Source organism: Castor canadensis, chromosome 6, assembly GCF_047511655.1.
Source record: "Castor canadensis chromosome 6, mCasCan1.hap1v2, whole genome shotgun sequence".
Taxonomy (NCBI): Eukaryota; Metazoa; Chordata; class Mammalia; order Rodentia; family Castoridae; genus Castor; species Castor canadensis.
The window spans coordinates 120280632-120300844 of record NC_133391.1 but is presented as its reverse complement, the minus strand read 5'-3'; the positions used below and the strand labels follow the sequence as shown (position 1 = coordinate 120300844).

General features: G+C 40.4%; 1 protein-coding gene and 1 non-coding gene across 5 annotated transcripts in view; both read left to right on the top strand.

Moving 5' to 3' along the window:
- Positions 1-20213, top strand: part of Naip (NLR family apoptosis inhibitory protein) — a 38324-nt gene that overhangs the window by 4144 nt on the left and 13967 nt on the right. For all 4 annotated transcript variants that reach the window (XM_074077338.1, XM_074077337.1, XM_074077335.1 and 1 more), the window contains exons 2-10: positions 243-812; positions 2000-2099; positions 3244-3325; positions 4246-4297; positions 7215-7334; positions 9399-9498; positions 14374-14455; positions 15501-15552; positions 16049-18145. In XM_074077338.1, coding sequence (XP_073933439.1) covers positions 245-812; positions 2000-2099; positions 3244-3325; positions 4246-4297; positions 7215-7334; positions 9399-9498; positions 14374-14455; positions 15501-15552; positions 16049-18145 — 3253 coding nt within the window. In that variant the 5' untranslated portion in view covers positions 243-244. The remainder of the gene's footprint in view (positions 1-242; positions 813-1999; positions 2100-3243; positions 3326-4245; positions 4298-7214; positions 7335-9398; positions 9499-14373; positions 14456-15500; positions 15553-16048; positions 18146-20213) is intronic.
- Positions 14982-15085, top strand: LOC141424560 (small nucleolar RNA U13). The gene has a single exon (XR_012449460.1). It is a non-coding gene; the product is annotated as a small nucleolar RNA U13 (small nucleolar RNA).

The following is a 20213-nucleotide window of genomic DNA, read 5'->3' as shown; positions in this document are numbered from 1 at the left end:
CATGAACGGAGTCAGATCTGTGTCTGGCTCATCGCTGGTCCTCGATGTTAGCACATGGCTCCCCACGTAAGTAGGGGCTCAGCAAATGTTTATTGGTTAGATAGATGAATATTGATGTTTTATAATTTCCCATTAACTTCTTTTCATTTTGAAATTCCAGGCCTTCAGAAACAGTGAGGGCATGCTCTTTGTAATAAGAATGTTGCTATAACCAAATCAACCTGCTTTTCTTCGCATTTTAGAAATGGCCACCCCGGGCAGGACCCCTGAGGAGACCATCTCCCCGTTGGATAATTATTTGCTTCAGGTGCTCTCTGTTGCTCTGGGCGTAGATGCAGCTCAATTAGCAAAGGAAAGTAAAGAAGATTGTGAAAAAGAGCAGATGAAAATGCCGAAGGGGTTTAAGTCACAAATGCGCAGTGAAGAAAAACGGCTGAAGACTTTTGACACCTATAAGACGTACAGTTCGTGGACACCTCAGGAAATGGCAGCCGCTGGGTTTTACTTCACTGGGGTAAAATCTGGGGTACAGTGCTTCTGCTGCGGCTTAACCCTGTTTACTAACAGCATCAGGAGAGTGCCCCTGGAGAACCATGAGAAGTCCCAACCAGACTGTGAGTTCCTTTTGGGCAAAGATGTTGGTAACATTGCCAAATATGACATAAGGGTAAAGAACCCAGAACACAAGCTGAGAGGAGGTAAAGCAAGGTACCAAGAAGACGAGGCCAGACTCGAATCCTTCAAGAACTGGCCATTCTATGCCCAAGAGGTCTCTCCACATGCACTCTCAGCAGCTGGCTTTGTCTTCACAGGTATCTTGAAATCATTTTCTTAAGTTTAAGTTCCATATTTGTATTGTTTTTGCAATATTTTGTGACTCCTCATCTGTTAATTGTGTTGTATTAGATATTATGTTTATCTTGTTAAATCTCAACTTGGGTAGAGTTTATATTTTGTATAGCATGTGTTAATTTTCAACTATGTATAAAGTAAGAAGGTTACTTTTCCTTAAATTTGGACCTTAGAAAATACTAGCTGTATAGTGGTGTGTATGCCTATAATCCTAGCTACTCAGGAGGCATAGGTAGGAGAATCTCAGCCCAGGCTGGTTGTGATGGGAGGACGACAACACATACCTGAAAAAGGATAAAGCAAAAGAGGGCTAGAGGCATGGCTCAGTGGTAGAACACCTGCCTAGGAGGCACAGGGTCCTGAGTTCAAAACCCAGTACCACCAAAAAAAAAAAAAAAGAAAGAAGAGGAAGAAGAAGAAAATACAAGCTGAAGTCTTAAGTCGCTGAAAATAAATCATGAGGTCAGCTTGGTCCCAGTCTCCTCATTCATGAGCAGCTTGTCATTGCTTTTACGTGATCTTTCTTTGATCTTATAAATTTCTGTAGTTTTGAAGGGGTTTTGTGTTTGTTTTAATCTTGAGTCTAACTAACACATAGGGCTAATTGCATTTGAGAACACTGCACTTGGTTTGAATTGTCTTAGTTATGCAATGGGTGTAATGGCAGACACAACACGAATGAGAATTATAAGGACAACTATGATTACTTTATGTATGCGTGGATTGAGCACTAATTCTAATCCAACTCATTTGCCCTGCCCCTCCCCCACATTTCACAGCTGAGTTCATCAAGACTCAAAGAATTTAAGAAATGTGCCTACAGAGCTGGCAAAGCCAAAACTGAGGCCTTCTAACTGTGCAGCACTTCAGCTAGTCCTAGCGTTTGTGTACTTCCCTGTCATTTTAGTCCTGAAAGCTCAAAGAGCAACATGCCAGTGTGGGAAGCACCCTGGGCCGCCAGCTTGGGGTTCTGTTTGTGAGGGTTAGCCACGGGCGGGATGGGGTTCCAGGCTCAGGAAGTAGCCCCGTGGATGGAGATTCAGTCACAGAGGTCATGGGACAGCAGGTACCCTGGAGTATGATCACTCCCAGGGACTACCCTCTGGTGCCATTGCTGAGCAATCAAAGTGTTCTCTTTCATACATAGGTAAAAGGGACAGTGTGCAGTGTTTTTCCTGTGGTGGATGCTTAGGAAACTGGGAAGATGGAGATGATCCTTGGAAGGAACACGCCAAGTGGTTCCCCAAGTAAGTGGGTCAATATTTTCTGCTTAAAATTTTCAGTTTGCAAAAACAAAAAACTAAAGACAATAGAGCCACCTTGCCGGAGTTTCCTCTTCAGTTTTGAACTTTCTTTTTTTTTTTGAACTCAGCCTCACACTTGCTAGGTAGGCGTGCTATCGTTTGTGCTACTCCAACAGCCCCTTTTTTGTGATGGATTTTTTTCTGAGATAGGGTCTCATGAACTATTTGGCATCAAACCATGCTCCTCCTAACCTCTGCCTGAGTAGCGAGGATTATAGGCACGAGCCATCAGGGCAGGCTGTTTTGTTTTTTTGAGACAGGGTCTCACTATGTAGCTCAGCCTGGCTTCAAACTTGCAATCTACCTGCCTCTGTCTCCCAACTGCTGGGATTACTGGTATGTGCCACCATGCCTGGCCAATTTTGATCTTTCCTTATCCAAAATAGAAGCATTCTAGAATTATTCAAACAGGAAAGTCCTCATCACATCATGAAAAGTTTGAATTATATGAATTTAAACAGTTTAAAAATGTTTATTATCCCAAATACTAAGACATACTTTTCCAAGTAAAAGTTTCATGATTTTCCTTAATTCATAAATAACATAATTTGCCTATGATGATGTAAAGTGATGTATATAAAGGAAGTTGGAGAGTAAATAGCACTGTTTAAAACATTATTGCAGGTGGCTCACTCCTGTAATTCTAGCTACTGGGGAGACTGAGATCAGGAGGATCCAGATTTGAAACCAGCCTGGGCAAATAGTTCAAGAGACCCCCTCTGCAAAATAACCAAAGTGAAATGGCGGGAGTGGCTCAAGTGATAGAGTGCCTGCTTTTGGCATAAGTGGAGTCCTTAGTTCAAACCCCAATCCCACCAAAAACAGAAAGAAAAAAGAGAAGAGCCTAAAGATTTAATTTTAAATAACTTCATATGCTGTCAGTAATAGAAATAAATAATTCTATCAGAACAATGATAATTCAAGTAGTTTCAAGATAAGTTTTTTGACAGTTTTATTGAAGTATAAAATTCAATAACTCAGTTATCTTTTAACAAATGCTCATTGTGATATAGGACATCTCTATCAGAGTATTGAGGTAAATTTTAATTATATTTTTATTTGTATTTAATTCTATTTTTAATTATAGATGTGAATATCTTCAAAGTAAGAAATCTTCAGAGGAAATCGCTGAGTATATTCAAAGCTACAAGGGATTTATTGATGTAACGGTAATTTGTAATGACAAACCTTCCTAGGTAGGCACTCTTACCTCTTGAGCCACTTCACCAGCCAAACCATCCTCAACTTACCTTTTGATTACCTGACAATATCTGAATCAGAAAGGCAGAGACTCTTTTTATGTTACAGGTTCTATTTCTTCCTTCTTTCATTCACCTGCCTCTCATCTGCAAAGTGAAAGAAAATATATTCTCTTACTAAGCTAAAGCCCTTAGAATTTCTTTTTCCAGGGCTGACTTTTGACTGACAGTCATCCTCCTTAACTAAGACCACTCCCCTGCCTGCCCCCCAACCCACATTGGGGCTCAGTGCTAGCTCCTCCCGGCTGGTTGTTTATAGACTGTATCAGTAAGGACTTCTGACTGGCAGGTGACAGGAAAACCCAACCCAAATTGGATTAAGCAAAAAGAGACTGGGTTGGCTAATGGTGACTCCGAAGACCAGAACTGTGTAGAGAACATGAACTGAACTTGGGGGAGGAAGGATGTTATCTGAGGAAAGAATTTGGGTACAGTTAACTGGGAAGGATCAATTGCTCAATACATAAGGCCTTCTGAATTCAGTTTCCTTCTCTTTTTGAGGGTGTGTGTGTGAGAAAATTCAGTTTTCTTCCTGTGTCTCTTAGTTCCTCATCTAAATGTAGTTCTGGTTTTGAGCTGTGTGTCTGGAAAAAGGGACCCTGAGAACATTTCCTGTTGGGCATAGGTAAACATTCACTGTTGTTTGTGGTGTATTTTAAATGTTTCCAGCATAAAAGGAAGTCAATATCAAAAGAAACCTCTCCTTCAACAAATTCTGCCACTCTACCTAGTGAAACTCTTCGTTTTGTGGTGACAAACCTTCAGCTCTTGCTCACAGGTGTATATTTTATATTTCAAACAATCAATAACATGAATTTAATTTTCTTCAGGGAGAACATTTTGTGAATTCCTGGGTCAAAATAGAGTTACCTATGACATCAGGTAAAAATGTAACCATATTCTAAAGGTTTTGCTTGTTTATTTCTTCTTTTGCTTTTTTTCCCAAATTTTTTTGCTCTTTCATTTTTTCCCCTCATTTTACAGCACCATAACTCTCTTTTTAAAAATCATTTCCATAAGAGATTTCTGTTCTTGTGTAATGTCCTAGTTTTTAGAACACATGAGCAGAGGGAAGGGAAGGAAGTCGCATGGAGTTTGTTCCTTATCTGACACTTCTCTTGAAAGTTTTGAAACGTTCTTAAATGACTTGTGTGCTATGAGGAATTAAGTAATATTTACTTTAAAAGTGAAGTGAAAACAGACACCAGGACACCAGTGAGAGAGAAAGAAGTCATGGATGTCACTGGGGAAGCTGCCAGTCATGGATTTCACCCCCAAGGCACTGATGCAGCATGAGGAAAGGGAATGTGGCTGGGGTTCAAGTGTGGCTGGCATTTATATGCTTTTAGCTGCTGCCCTTCTTACAAGGAGCTCAAACATGAGGGGGAACAAGGCCAATCACCAGTGTCTCATACCTGTAATCCTAGCTACTCAGGAGGCAGAGATCAGGAGGATCAAGGTTCAAAGCTAGCCTGGCAAATAGTTTGTGAAACCCTATCTGGAAAATACCCAACACAGAAAAGGACTGGTGGAGTGCTTCATGCTGTAGAGTGTCTGCCTAGTAACCATGAAGCTCTGAGTTCAAATCCCAGTACTGCCACAAAAAAGAAAGAAAGAAAGAAAGGTAGTCATAAAAAAGCAAAGGAAAACAAAACAAAAAATACTAGGGCTAAGTAGAAAACTGAAGCAAGCTTTTATCTGAAAAAAATTTATAGAACCAAGGTAATATAAATTTAATTTTCAAATCTTCAGTCCAAGAACCAAACCCAGGGCCAGTCTCAGGTGGAAAATCTAATGGAGATCACCAGAGCAGATGTCCCAAAGAACAAGAAATAAAACTGCCTGTGCTTAAGGCCGCTACAAGGAAAACTGCCTTTCTTAAATCTTGACACTGACTTTGGAGGAAGGGACCCTCCTCTAGCTTTTGCTGGTGTTGTTGTTTTATTCTGATGCTATATAATGAAGAGATCATTTTTAAATGATCAATATTTTAAAATTCAAACATACACAGAAATATGACAATAGAATATAGCCATCAAACACTGCTTCAGCAGTTCCATCATGTGGTCCGTCTTGCTTCATCTCCCTCCCTTCCTGCTTTTCTCACCACCCCCAGTTATCTTGAAGCAAACTCATGAGTTCATTCCCTCTGTAAATATGTGGCGATAACTTACACTTTGCAATATCAAAGACTGCTGGTCAAAAATATACGATGGAGAAAAAGCAGCCTCTTCAACAAAAACTGCTGGGAAAACTGGTTAGCAGTCTGCAAAAAACTGAAACTAGATCTATGTGTATCACCCTATACCAAGATTAACTCAAAATGGATCAAGGATCTTAATATCAGACCACAAACTCTAAAGTTGATACAGGAAAGAGTAGGAAATACTCTGGAATTAGTAGGTATAGGTAAGAACTTTCTCAATGGAACCCCAGCAGCACAGCAACTAAGAGATAGCATAGATCAATGGGACTTCATAGAACTAAAAAGCTTCTGTTCATCAAAAGAAATGGTCTCTAAACTGAAGACAGAACACCCACAGAGTAAGAGAAAATATTTGCCAGCTACACATCAGACAAAGGACTGATAACCAGAATATATAGAGAACTTAAAAAACTAAATTCTCCTAAAACTAATGAACCAATAAAGAAATGGGCAAGTGAACTAAACAGAACTTTCTCAAAAGAAGAAATTCAAATGGCCAAAAAACACATGAAAAAATACTCACCATCTCTAGCAATAAAGGAAATGCAAATTAAAACCACACTAAGATTCCACCTCACCCCTGTTAGAATAGCCATCATTAGCAACACCACCACCAACAGGTGTTGGCGAGGATGTGGGGAAAAAGGAACCCTCTTACATTGTTGGTGGGAATGTAAACTAGTACAACCACTCTGGAAAAAAATTTGGAGGCTACTTAAAAATCTAAACATTGATCTACCATTTGATCCAGCAATACCACTCTTGGGGATATACCCAAAAGACTGTGACACAGGTTACTCCAGAGGCACCTGCACACCCATGTTTATTGCGGCACTATTCACAATAGCCAAGTTATGGCAACAGCCAAGATGCCCCACTACTGACGAATGGATCAAGAAAATGTGGTATCTATACACAACAGAATTTTATGCAGCCATGAAGAAGAATGAAATGTTATCATTTGCTGGTAAATGGATGGAATTGGAGAACATCATTCTGAGTGAGGTTAGCCTGACCCAAAAGACCAAAAATCGTATGTTCTCCCTCATATGTGGACATTAGATCAAGGGCAAACACAACAAGGGGGTTGGACTTTGAGCACATGATAAAAGCAAGAGCACACAAGGGAGGTGTGAGGATAGGTAGGACACCTAAAAAATTAGCTAGCATTTGTTGCCCTCAACGCAGAGAAACTAAAGCAGATACCTTAAAAGCAACTGAGGCCAATAGGAGAAGGGGACCAGGAACTAGAGAAAAGGTTAGATAAAGAAGAATTAACCTAGAAGGTAGCACACACGCACAGGAAATTAATGTGAGTCAACTCCCTGTATAGCTATCCTTATCTCAACCAGCAAAAACCCTTGTTCCTTCCTATTATGGCTTATACTCTCTCTACAACAAAATCAGAGATAAGGGCAAAATGGTTTCTGCTGGGTATCGAGGGGGTGGGGAGGAGAGAGAGGGGGCAGAATGGGTGGTAAGGGAGGGGGTGGGGGCAGGGGGGAGAAATGACCCAAGCCTTGTATGCACATATGAATAATAAAACAATAAAAAAGAAAGTCTGCTGGTCTCACCCTGTACTTTTTATTCAAGGTTACTACAATGACAGTATCTTCGCTAATGAACAACTACGGCAGGACACTTTTAAGGACTGGCCCCACCAGTACCCTGACAAAATTCTCGCTCTGGCTAAAGCAGGTCTTTTCTACAGAGGCAAGTAATAGGGGATTGTTTAGCCATTGAAGCCCCACCTAGACTGTGTGACCCCAGGCTTGCCTTTGTCTATATCTGACCATCTCCTCTCTTTTCAGCACCCCTTTTCTTTGCTGCCCTCTAAATCCTTTCCCAGTTTTCCATACCTCCCTTAGGTGATGGACCTCGAACTTGAAACCTTCAGGACTGTCTCTTCCTTTCTACACATCTTTCTCTGCCCTTGACCCCCATGTTTGCAATCTGTCACAGGGTACTTCTGCTTGTATTTTTTTAACCAGAATTTAGTCAGATGGCCACACCTGCCTGTAAGAGGGAGCTGAGAAGGCTAACATTTTTCCTGAGTGGCCCTGTGCTCCCCTGAGGATTGGGGTTTCAGTTACTATGGAAAAATGGAAGAGGGGGATGTGGACTGTGATCTGCCAGGCTCTATCTACTTGGGAGAGAAAAGTCAGGATGCTCATTTCCTGATCCTACAGCTTGCAAAGTCTCCCACAGTTCTGTTCTCAATTTGGCTGTTTCTCAGCAGAAGCCCGCTCAGCTGGGTCTGCTGAGGAACAGGGATCAGGGAAGGATAAGGAGCCTTCCTCAGGCCATCCGCACCCTGAGTTACAGGGGAGTCTCATGCAGCTCTTTACTGAGTGGTCACGTAGCATCACAAATATAACAGAGTGGTTCAGAACAGGGGGTGTAGCTGTCACTTTACACCCTCTTGGCACAAAAAATTTCTGTACCTCATAACCATAAGCCTTTGGTAGCAGAGAGCTGGGTCCTTTCTCCCGCCTCTCTCTAGTATGTCTTCATCCTGCCAGTCTTCATCAAGTCTTCAATATGCTCACTGAGTTCCTTCCCAAACCTCCACAAATCCTACTCATCCTGCAAGCTCATACCTCCTATCTTTGGCCAAATATAGAGGGAGGTTTTGCTTTGTTTCAGTTTGCCAGCACCTGCCAGGGTCCAGAGAGGGAAGACAAGGCTGGATCCTTCATTTCCAGTTTGATCCCTTGGCAGAGCCAAATACTCATTTCCTCCCCAAGAAGTGCAGTGCATAGGAGAACTGACTTTATTTCTTGTGGCATAAAGCAATATTGTGATGAGGGAATTGATTCTGCATTATCTGCTTACCTAAAGGCTCCTAGATTTCCTCCAATGCTTTTTTCCCCTGAGCTCCAAGCATATTCTTTCTGGTTTATTCATCAAATATGTTTGATTGCCTAAGAAGTGCTAGGTGCTCACAGAGGTTTATAGGATTCCCTAGCGAGCAAACCAGACAAAAATTTCTTCCCTTGGGTGGAGACCAGAGAAGGGTTAAGGGAATGTAAAGTAGGGGGTAAACTTGTTCAAAGTACAATGTATACATCTGTGGAATTATCATCATGAAACCCTCTTGTATCATAACTGTATGCTAATTAAAAATAGTTTACAAAAGAAAAAAAAAGCTTGCTGTGGTGTTTCATACCTGTTATCCTAGATACTGAGGAAATGAAGATTGGGAGGATTGTGCTTTGAGGCCAGCCCAGGCAAAAAGTTAGCAAGGCCCACCTCAACCAATATGCGGGTGCACTGGCACGTGGCTGTCATCTCAGCTACCTGGGAAGAGTTAAATAGGACGATCACAGTCCAGGCCAGCCCAGTCAAAAACACAAGATCCTATCTGAAAAATACGTAAAGCAAAAAGGGCTGGAGGCATGGCTCAAGTAGTGAGGCCCTGGGTTCAAATGCTAGCACTTCCCCCCCAACAAAAGTAAAAAAGAAAAGAATAAAATCTCTTCCCTCTTGGAGCTCGATTCCAGATTCTGCCAGTAGGTCCCTCTGTTGATAGGATAACAGGGTAGGGAGCAGGTGTTTATCAAAGGACATGATGCATGGGACTGCAGGTGACTACTCGCTGAGTAGCCCACTGGTGGACTGAGTCTTATATTCAATATTGCCTCTCTGGTGACCCAATTTAGGGCTTTGTCACTGAATCCAATTGGAGGCACAAATAGGAGCTTCCTAATAAAAGTCTGGCGGTTATCAGCTACTTGTCAGTTGATAACCTCATTGACGAACTCTTCTTACTTCTAGGTGTGAAGGACATTGTCCAGTGTTTTTCCTGTGGAGTTTGCTTGGAGGATTGGAAGGAAGATGATGACCCATTAGCAGATCACACCAAATACTCTCCAGAGTGAGCAAAATGGGTATTTAGTGTCTGCAACTTTGAATACATCTTAATGATTTCCCCCTTATCTTACCTGTGGATTAAGCCCACTTCTCTGAGTTACACTCTGGAGAACATGTCTGTATGTCTTCCATCTGCTTGCTGTCAGGATACCCTTCCTGTTTATCTGTCCTCTCCTTACAGTTGTATTTTTTTTTCTTTGCAGTATTGGGGTTTGAACTCGGGGCCTTGCATTTCTCTAGGCAGATGCTCTTCCACCTGAGACACTTCTCCAGCTCTGTACTTCTGTCTTGGTGTGAGTTAGATGGATATTTTCACATCACATGTTTACAGAATCATAACTACATAAATGCTATGCGGGGCTGAAGCTTGCTGTGCATTATAATTAATTGTCTCTTCCTGTATGACTTTTTATTTTTGTAGGAAGTAATAATTGTCTTGTTAATATGTTTGTTTTGTTTTTTGAAGTAAAAGTCACATATTAACCACTTTAAAACACACAACTCAATGGTGTTTAGCGCACTTGTAATGTCAAGCAAACACCCATGTGTAATTCCAAAACATTTCATCACCCCAAAATAAAACTGTATCCATTACACAATGCTCTATGCCCAGCTTCTGGCATGCACCAATTTGTTTTGTGTCTGTGGGTTTACCCATACTGGATACTTCATACAAATGGAAGCATACCATATGGCCTTCCATGTCTGGCTTTGATCACCTAGCATATTGTTTTGAGGCTTATCCTTGTAACATGTATCAGTAATTCATTCCTTTTTGTGGGCAAGTAATATTCCACATGAATATTACACTTTATTCATTCATTGTTCACAGACACTGGGTTCTTTCCTCTTTTCTGCTATTGTGAATAGTGCTGATAGGTACATTTGTGTGAAAGCATGTTGGAGTACCCGAATTGCTAGGTTATATGGTAATTTTATGTTTAATTTTTTTCTCTTCCCTCTGCTTGCTTTTAATTTTTGGCCAAACTGTTTTCTACCATTTTAAGTTCCCATCAACAGTATATTAAGGCTCCAGATTCCCTGTATCCTCACTGATGCTTACTTTCTATTTTTTTCAACTATGTATAGCCATCTGTTTATTTTTTTTTTATGTTCTTAGTACTTGTATCTGCAAATTCTTCTAGATGTCTCAATCTCCTCTGAAATCATTCAGACCCTGCTATTTGATAATGTCTCATCATTTTCGTCTTCTTAAAGGACTCTCTTGATGGCTCCAATGTGATCTCTCCCCAGGATCCTGGGATCGTCACAGTCCTCCTGGAGATGTCTACTCTATCTCTCCTGTGCTCTGTCCCATTTCCTGGACCTCACATCTTTCTCTTCTTTGTTTACTTGCACATTTTGGTGGAACATTCCTCTACAGAGTCCTGGGGAAGATTGTATAGGAGACATATACTTTTAGTTTGAATGTAATACACATATCTAAGCATCTATGTGTGTGTATCTGTCATCTATTTATCTGTCATCTATCTATCTACAGATGACAATGTTTTCTTTTCCTCTGTTATCTATAGACAGGTGACAGGTAGATAGATAGACAGACATCTGTATGTGTGTATATACATCACATTTTTGTCAGTTTAGTTAGCTATTGACTCTAGGTTGGAAGTTATTTTATTTTAAAATGTAGAGCCAATTGCATTACTACATTTCTACTAGCTTTAAATGTTGCTGCTGAGAAATTCCATGTTTTTCTGATTCTTAAGCCTTTGATTGCAAGCTACTTTTTTTTTGCTATGAAAGTTTTTAGGGTTATCTATTTCCAGTGTTCTAAAATTTCACAAAGAAATATTTCTTTTCTGTGATTTTTTTTCTAGTGCGAGGGATCAAACTCAAGGTCTTGTATACTCTAGACAAGGGCTCTACCACTGAACTATTTCTCCGGCCCCCTGTCTATGTGTCTTTAAACATTTTTGTGCTTATTTTCTACCCATCAAACTCTTCAAAAATGTTCAATTTCAAGAAGAAATTTATTGTTTCCACTATAGGATTAGTAAGAGGTTTTAAATATGAATACATAAAGATTTAAAAATGAGTACTCCCATCTAATTTTAAGGTTCTAAAGGGGTAATGCTTGGAAGATATTTCCACAGCAGTGGTTACTTTTTTCTCATTTAGACTTAGTATGTAGTAAATTGTTGAGAACAGTGAAGCCGGCCTCAAACTCACTATTTAGCCTAGGTTGGCCTCGAACTCGTAATCTTCCTGCCTCTGCCTCACATGTATTGGGATAGGCATGTACCACCACACTCATGTTGAAGTATCCCTCTTTATCTTTGATATAGTCCTTATTCTTAAGTTTTTATCTGATATTAAAATAGCCACTTCAGCTTTTCTATAATTAAGTTTTGCATGTTGCATCTTTAACAAAAATTCAAATTTTATTATTCTATCTATGACTTTACATTTAAAGTAAATTTCTTGCAGGCAATGCATCTAGGTCTTGGTTTTTAATAAGACCAACAATATATTTTCTTTTTTCTCTGATAATTTTATTAGTGTGAATTAATTGTACAGAGGAGTTTCAGTGATGTTTGTATACATGCATAAATGTACTCTGATCCCATCCATCCCTCTATCACTCTTTCTTTATCCCCTTCCCTTCCCCTCTCTCAACAGTCATGATATCTGCTGTCTAATTTAATGTAGTTACTGACATGACTGAATTTAAGCCTACTATTTTGCTATTTGTTTTCTATTTATTCCATCTCTCCTTTTTTTCTTTTCCTGCCTTCTTGAGGTTTGAGTATTTGTTTAGTACCCCATTTTATCTGTGTTGTCTTGTTAATTATACAACCTTCTTTTGTCTTCTTAGTGCTTATTCTATGGTTTACAATATGTATGTTTAATGTGTCAGTCATCTTCAAAAATATAGCATTTGACAAAACATTCCTGAACCATGTAGCAGTATACTTCTCTTTCTCTCCTTTTATCCTTTGAGCTATTGTCCTCCATTTTATTTCCACATGTAAATCGCACAATATAGTGTTAGGGTGTTGTATATTGGCTTTACACTGTCAGTTCTCCCTTTTTTTTTTCCTCATGGTTCTGGGAATGGAACCCAGGGCCTCATGCATACTAGGCAAGCACACTGTGACCAGAGCTACACTCCCATCTAGTAAACTTTTAAAAAGTAAAGATAGTTTTTATATTTACTCACTTGGTCAGTATATCTGGCACTCTTCATCCCTTGGGATAAAAGCAAGTGTCCATCTGCTGTCACTTCCCTTGAGCTCCTGAAGAGCTTCCTTTCACATTACTTGTAGTGCAGGTGTGCTGGCAGCTAACTTCGCTGGCTTTTCTTTGTATGAACCAGGCTTTATTTTTTCCTCCTTCATAGTTCTTTTATTTGATAGGTCTCTATGTGGCTGGCCCTGTGCAGAAACATGAACAGTCCTACTTGCTGTTTTCTGTAGCTATGTTTCTATCCCTGGACTCATCTCTAACTTACATAAGGAAATTAAAAATGAAATATCCTCTTGCTCCCCCTGCTTTCCTGTGACTGAGGTGTGGAAATGGGCCCCAAACGGTTGGATGCTCCTAGTTTTTCTGTTTCCTTCTCACATTTATATTTCATACCTGTTTAAGTTAACAATTGCAGGTAGAGCTCTTTTCAGTTTTCCCTCCTTGTCCTGCAAGTAGACATCATACCCAAATTTATAGGATATTTGTGTCCCAGTGTCATGATGTCTGGCAAATAGTTTTTGAGCTTATGTTTGTGGCCGTTCTTCAGTTTTGATGGAGTTTTGTTTTGTTTTTTGCAGTACTGGGGCTTAAACTCAGGGCCTTCACCTTGAGCCACTCCACCAGCCCTTTTTTGTGATGATAAAGTCTCGCAAACTATTTGCCTGGGCTGGCTTCCAACCGCAATCTTCCTGCTCTCTGCCTCCTCAGTAGCCAAGATTATAGGTGTGAGCCACTGGCGTCCAGCTTGGAGTTTTGTTTTTTTTTTTTAAATGAACTTTTAATTTGGGAATAATTTAGGTCTACAGAAAAAGTACAGAATTTTGGAGAGTTTCTATATAGTACCTTGTCCAATTTCCCCTAGTGCTAACATCTTAAATTACCATAATACATTATTATTAATTAAACTCTAGACTTTAACAGTTTTTTCACTACTGTCCTTTGTTGTTGTTGTTGTTGTTCTGGATCCATAAATGGACTTTTCTCTATTTTGTTCCTTTTTTTTTTGGCTTTAGTTCTTTTTGAGACGGGATCTCAGGTTTTTGCCCAGCACCATCCTTTTTATCCATCCTGCACAGCTGGGATGACAGGCACACATGACCACACCCAGCTTTTTATTGGTTGAGATGGTTCTTGTGAACTTTTTGCCCAAGCTGGCCTCGAACTGCAGTCCTCCTGGTCTCTACCAGGATAGAGATTACCAGCATGAGCCACAGTGCCTGGGCATTTATTCATTGTTCATTAGCATATATTAATTGTATAAAATAATAGGTTGCATTATTTTATTTTCATATATGTATATAGTGTACTTTCATCATACTCTCCCCTCTATCACCTTCTCTTGTCTGCCCACCCCTTTCCTGCTGCTCCCCTACCTCTTCCCAGTCTATTTTTTATTCTTTTAAGTTAATTTTCATTGGTTTCAAGGATGAAGGTTAAATAAGCATTGGCCCCATTAAATTCCTTCCTGGCTGTGCTCACCATTGCTTTGTGAACCATGCAATATGCATGTCTACTGCTGAGAGCTACAGTCTGAACGTCCTATGGTAACAACACTGACACCATCACTGAAAATGTCAGTCTTACACTTGACTCTAGTCACTAAAATTCTAACAGTGTTTTAAAAACCTAATGCAAAGGTTTAATTGCATAAACTGATTTTTTCTGTGCTTAGTTGTCTATTTCTGCAAAATATGAAGTCCTTTGCAGAAGTGATTCCAGACCTTCCAAGTTGCAGTGAACTTTCAGAATCAACGGTAATGACCCCGCCATCTTCTCTTTCAGCAGTACATGAGTGAATTACTGGGAAGTGTTTTGAATGAGAATTGCTCATCCTAAATAAATGAATAAATAGATTCAGCATACACCTATCTACTAAGCACTTACCATTTGTGAGGTGTGTTTGGGATTCCACAGTAAACCAGGAAGACACAATACCTAGCTTCATGAAGTGTATGGACTTAGGAGTTGATTGGTATTCATACTAAATAGGTCCCATCTGTGACTTAGTACCTGGTCTTTTTCAAATTGGGAGATATGATTTTTTAACAAAAACAAATGCCCAACAAAATCATAAGCCCAGAAAATAGGCTGACCATCTTAAAATGAGAAATCCTATGTAGTTCTCTGGGATATAATCCAACTATCAATTTATTCACACCCCACCTTATTTTGAGGCTGTGTGGTAGCCATGTTATGTTTATCATCCCACAAAAAGAAAATGAAGAAATTCTGATCACTTGATATATCTTTTATAGTTGTGAGTTTAAAAATGACATTGAGATCCTTTTGTGGCTCATAAATCTGGTGATTGGGTTTTTATGCCATTGTGTGAGATGTGCCTTCCTTAACCCTCTTTGTTATGTTAGCACATTACCCATTTGATGTGAGAAAGAAAAAAAAATGACATTGAAGAGAAAGGTTTGGAGACATATAAATAGCTTCTTTTAAAGGAAGAAACATAACCTCTCATTGCAGGTGTGTAATCTTAAACATGAAATCACTAAACACAGAGACTACACCTAATGATTTTTGCAGGGTTCTTCCTCTAGACACTAGGATTCTGACAAAATAGATAGTGTATGCCATTGAATGTAGCATGCATGTTCCATCTAGGAACACATACTCCTGCAGGTGTTTGCAGATTATTTAGTATTTTGTAAGTAGAACACTCCTTTCCTTCAATCGGTGTAGATGTTTGAGGGTGGGCTCTGTTTAGAAGATGTTTGGTCCTGAACGGTAATATAATGCTCCACTCTTATATGGAATTTTTGATTTAATAAGGATTTTATTGTTCCAAAGGAAATCACAAGCAAAAGCAGTCTGGAAGTTTCAGTTCATTCCACAGTGCCAGGTAAACATTTGGAAGTAGCACGTGGCATGGTATGTAGATTTGCATGTAGGAGTTTGAAAAGAAAGAGCATTTGTAATAACCCACCGAGCAGCATTGAAGTGGGGAGTATTGTGTAGGAGACAAAATCAGAGTTCCTGCAGTATTTCCAGAGGGAGTGAGGGTGGAATCCACAGCAGTCCATGTGTCTCAGATACAAACAAGAACGGAAAGGCACCATGCAGCAAGCTTCTTTCCTGAGATCTGTAAGTGGGAAGTTATAGGACTCATGGTGCTCTTGAAAATTGTCATGCATTATGTCTTCATCTCCACATTAAGTAAGGGACTGGGGCATGTGATACCCATGTTCTGATTTTATGGAGAGAGCTGGGGATCACGGATGGTGGTGAAGGTAGCGGTCCATCCGTCGTAGACAGGCAGTCATGCAGTGAAGAGATCATGGCATTGGGAGGGAGAGATGCAAATGTGAATCCAGCTGTGCCTTCCTTCTTCTCTCCAGAGGTGGCCCAGACTGAAGCCCAATGGTTTCACGAGGCAAAGAGTCTGAATGAGCAACTGAGGGCAGCTTACGTCAAAGCCAGTTTCCGCCACATGTCTTTCCTTGACATCTCTCACAGAGAACTCACCGACCACTTGCTGCAGTGTGATCTGTCCATTGCTTCGAAGCACATCAGCAGCTCTGAGCAGGAGCCCCTGCTGTTGCCTGAGGTCTTTGCCAACTTGAACTCTGTCATGTGTGTGGAGGGGGAAGCTGGTAGTGGAAAAACAGTCTTCCTGAAGAAAATAGCTTTTCTCTGGGCATCAGGATGCTGTCCTCTGTTGAGCAGGTTCCAGCTGGTCTTCTACCTCTCCCTGAGTTCTACCAGACTGAACCAGGGACTGGCCAACATCGTCTGTGACCAACTCCTAAAGACAGAAGGATCTGTTACTGAATTGTCTCTGATGAACACCATCCAGCAGCTAAAGAATCAGGTGTTATTCCTTTTGGATGACTACAGTGAAATGTGTGCAATCCCCCAAGTCATACAAAAACTGATTCTAAAAAACCACTCATCACGGACCTGCTTATTGATCGCTGTCCGTACAAACAGGGCCAGAGACATCCGCCGACACCTAGATACAATTCTAGAGATTAAAGCGTTTCCCTTCTATAATACTATATATTTATTACGGACGCTCTTCTCGGATAACATAATTGGTCTGGTAGAGTTTATGGTTTTCTTTGGAAGGAACAAAGATTTGCAGGGAATTTATAAGACTCCCCTCTTCGTGGCGGCAGTTTGTGCTTACTGGTTGCAGAACCCTTCTGGCCTGTCCTTTGATGAAATGGCTGTTTTCAAGTCCTACGTGAAATGCCTTTCCTTAATGCATAGAAGCACAGCCGTGTCCTTCTGTGGTGAGCTGGCCTTGAAAGGGTATTTTTCGTCTCGCTTTGAGTTTAGTGACAGTGACCTCTCAGAAGCAGGGGTGGATGAAGATGAAGATCTAGTCATGTGCTTGATGAGCAAATTCACAGCCCAGAGGCTGAGGCCAGTCTATCGGTTTTTAAACCCCACATTCCAAGAATTTCTTGCTGGAATGAGGCTGATTGAACTCCTGGATTCAGACACACAGGAAGATCAAGATTTGGGACTTTATTATTTGAAAAAAATTAACTCATCCTTTATGGTCATAGGCCTTTATGACAGGTTTTTGAAATGTGCCTTCATCCACCCTTCAACAAAGGCGGGGCCAAAAGTTGTATCTCATTTGCTGCAGTTGGTGGATAATAAAGAGACATTGGAAAATATACCTGAAAATGACTACATGAAGCAACATCTGGAAACGTCACTGACAATGCACTTATTTGAAGCATTGTGGCAATTTTCTCCAAAAGCTTATTTTTCCCTGGCCTCAAAAAAGATACTGGCTCTTGCTCTAAAAATTGCTTATCAAAGCAACACAGTTGCAGCATGTTCTCCGTTTATTTCCCAGTTCCTGCAAGGGAGGACATTGTCTATCAATGAACTTAAGGCACAGTACTTTTTTGATTACCCTGAAAGCCTGTTGTTGTTGAGGAGTGTTCACATCTCCATAAATGAACCTAAAAAGACACCTGAACTGTTTTTTTCAGGCCTGGAAAGATGTTTTGACAGATCACAGGTCCCAACCACTGATGAAGACTATGCCGCTAACTTTGAACGGATGGATGAATTTGACCAAAATTTAGCTGAAAAACAGGAGAACATAAAGCGGTTCCTGAACAGCCAACTCAGGGTACCGTTACTGGTGGGCCTCAGTTCCGGCTATTGGAAACTGTCCCCCAAGCCCTGCAAGATCCCCCTGCTAGAAGTCCAGGTGGCCAATGTGGGCTCTGCCGACCAGGACATGCTCACATTTCTAAAAGCCGTTTTCCCAGTTTCCCAGCGCATCAACCTCCATTTAACCCACAGCGGGGGCTTTCTCGAAAGCATCCACCCAGTTCTGGAGCTGAATAAGGCCTCTGTCACCAAGTGCTCCATAAGTCACTTTGAGCTCAGCACAGCAGAGCAAGAGCTGCTTCTCACCCTGCCTGCCTTGGAGTCTCTTGAGGTCTCAGGGACCACTCAGTTACAAGGTATATCGGCATGTATTTTGGATGACTATTCTGATGTGAAATTTATTTTCTCATTCTTAGCATTAGGTGGACAGAAGTTTCTGAATACATGAGACAATAAGTGCTCCTTGATAGAATAGGTATAAAATAAACCTTCACTAATTTTTTGTGTCAGTCGTATAAATAAATGAAGGAACCAATAGAATAGTTTTGGGGTAACACAGACAATGTTAATAAAACATTAATATTTAATTAATGAAGGTTCTTAATAAACAGACATGAATTACTTCTTATCAGAAAATAATGGTCTATATGTGAGATAGTTCTTTTTTTTTAATTTTTATTTTTTTAATATTCATATGTGCATACAATGCTTGGGTCATTTCTCCCCCCCTGCCCCCACCCCCTCCCTTACCACCCACTCCACCCACTCCCTCTTCCCCCCACCCCTTCGATACCCGGCAGAAACTATTTTGCCCTTACCTCTAATTTTGTTGAAGAGAGAGTATAAGCAATAATAGGAAGGAACAAGGGTTTTTGCTGGTTGAGATAAGGATAGCTATACAGGGAGTTGACTCACATTAATTTCCTGTGCGTGTGTGTTACCTTCTAGGTTAATTCTTCTTTATCTAACCTTTTCTCTAGTTCCTGGTCCCCTTCTCCTATTGGCCTCAGTTGCTTTTAAGGTATCTGCTTTAGTTTCTCTGCGTTGAGGGCAACAAATGCTAGCTAATTTTTTAGGTGTCTACCTATCCTCACACCTTCCTTGTGTGCTCTCGCTTTTATCATGTGCTCAAAGTCCAATCCCCTTGTTGTGTTTGCCCTTGATCTAATGTCCACATATGAGGGAGAACATACGATTTTTGGTCTTTTGGGCCAGGCTAACCTCACTCAGAATGATGTTCTCCAATTCCATCCATTTACCAGCAAATGATAACATTTCATTCTTCTTCATGGCTGCATAAAATTCTGTTGTATATAGATACCACATTTTCTTGATCCATTCGTCAGTAGTGGGGCATCTTGGCTGTTGCCATAACTTGGCTATTGTGAATAGTGCTGCAATAAACATGGGTGTGCAGGTGCCTCTGGAGTAACCTGTGTCACAGTCTTTTGGGTATATCCCCAAGAGTGGTATTGCTGGATCAAATGGTAGATCCATGTCTAGCTTTTTAAGTAGCCTCCAAATTTTTTTCCAGAGTGGTTGTACTAGTTTACATTCCCACCAACAGTGTAAGAGGGTTCCTTTTTCCCCACATCCTCGCCAACACCTGTTGGTGGTGGTGTTGCTAATGATGGCTATTCTAACAGGGGTGAGGTGGAATCTTAGCGTGGTTTTAATTTGCATTTCCTTTATTGCTAGAGATGGTGAGTATTTTTTCATGTGTTTTTTGGCCATTTGAATTTCATCTTTTGAGAAAGTTCTGTTTAGTTCACTTGCCCATTTCTTTATTGGTTCATTAGTTTTGGGAGAATTTAGTTTTTTAAGTTCCCTGTATATTCTGGTTATCAGTCCTTTGTCTGATGTGTAGCTGGCAAATATTTTCTCCCACTCTGTGGGTGTTCTCTTCAGTTTAGAGACCATTTCTTTTGATGAACAGAAGCTTTTTAGTTTTATGAGGTCCTATTTATCTATGCTATCTCTTAGTTGCTGTGCTGCTGGGGTTTCGTTAAGAAAGTTCTTACCTATACCTACTAACTCCAGAGTATTTCCTACTCTTTCCTGTATCAACTTTAGAGTTTGTGGTCTGATATTAAGATCCTTGATCCATTTTGAGTTATTCTTGGTATAGGGTGATATACATGGATCTAGTTTCAGCTTTTTGCAGACTGCTAACCAGTTTTCCCAGCAGTTTTTGTTGAAGAGGCTGTCTTTTCTCCATTGTATATTTTTAGCTCCTTTGTTAAAGACAAGTTGGTTATAGTTGTGTGGCTTCATATCTGGGTCCTCTATTCTGTTCCACTGGTCTTCATGTCAGTTTTTGTGCCAGTACCATGCTGTTTTTATTGTTATTGCTTTGTAATATAGTTTGAAGTCAGGTATTGTGATACCTCCAGCATTGTTCTTTTGACTGAGTATTGCCTTGGC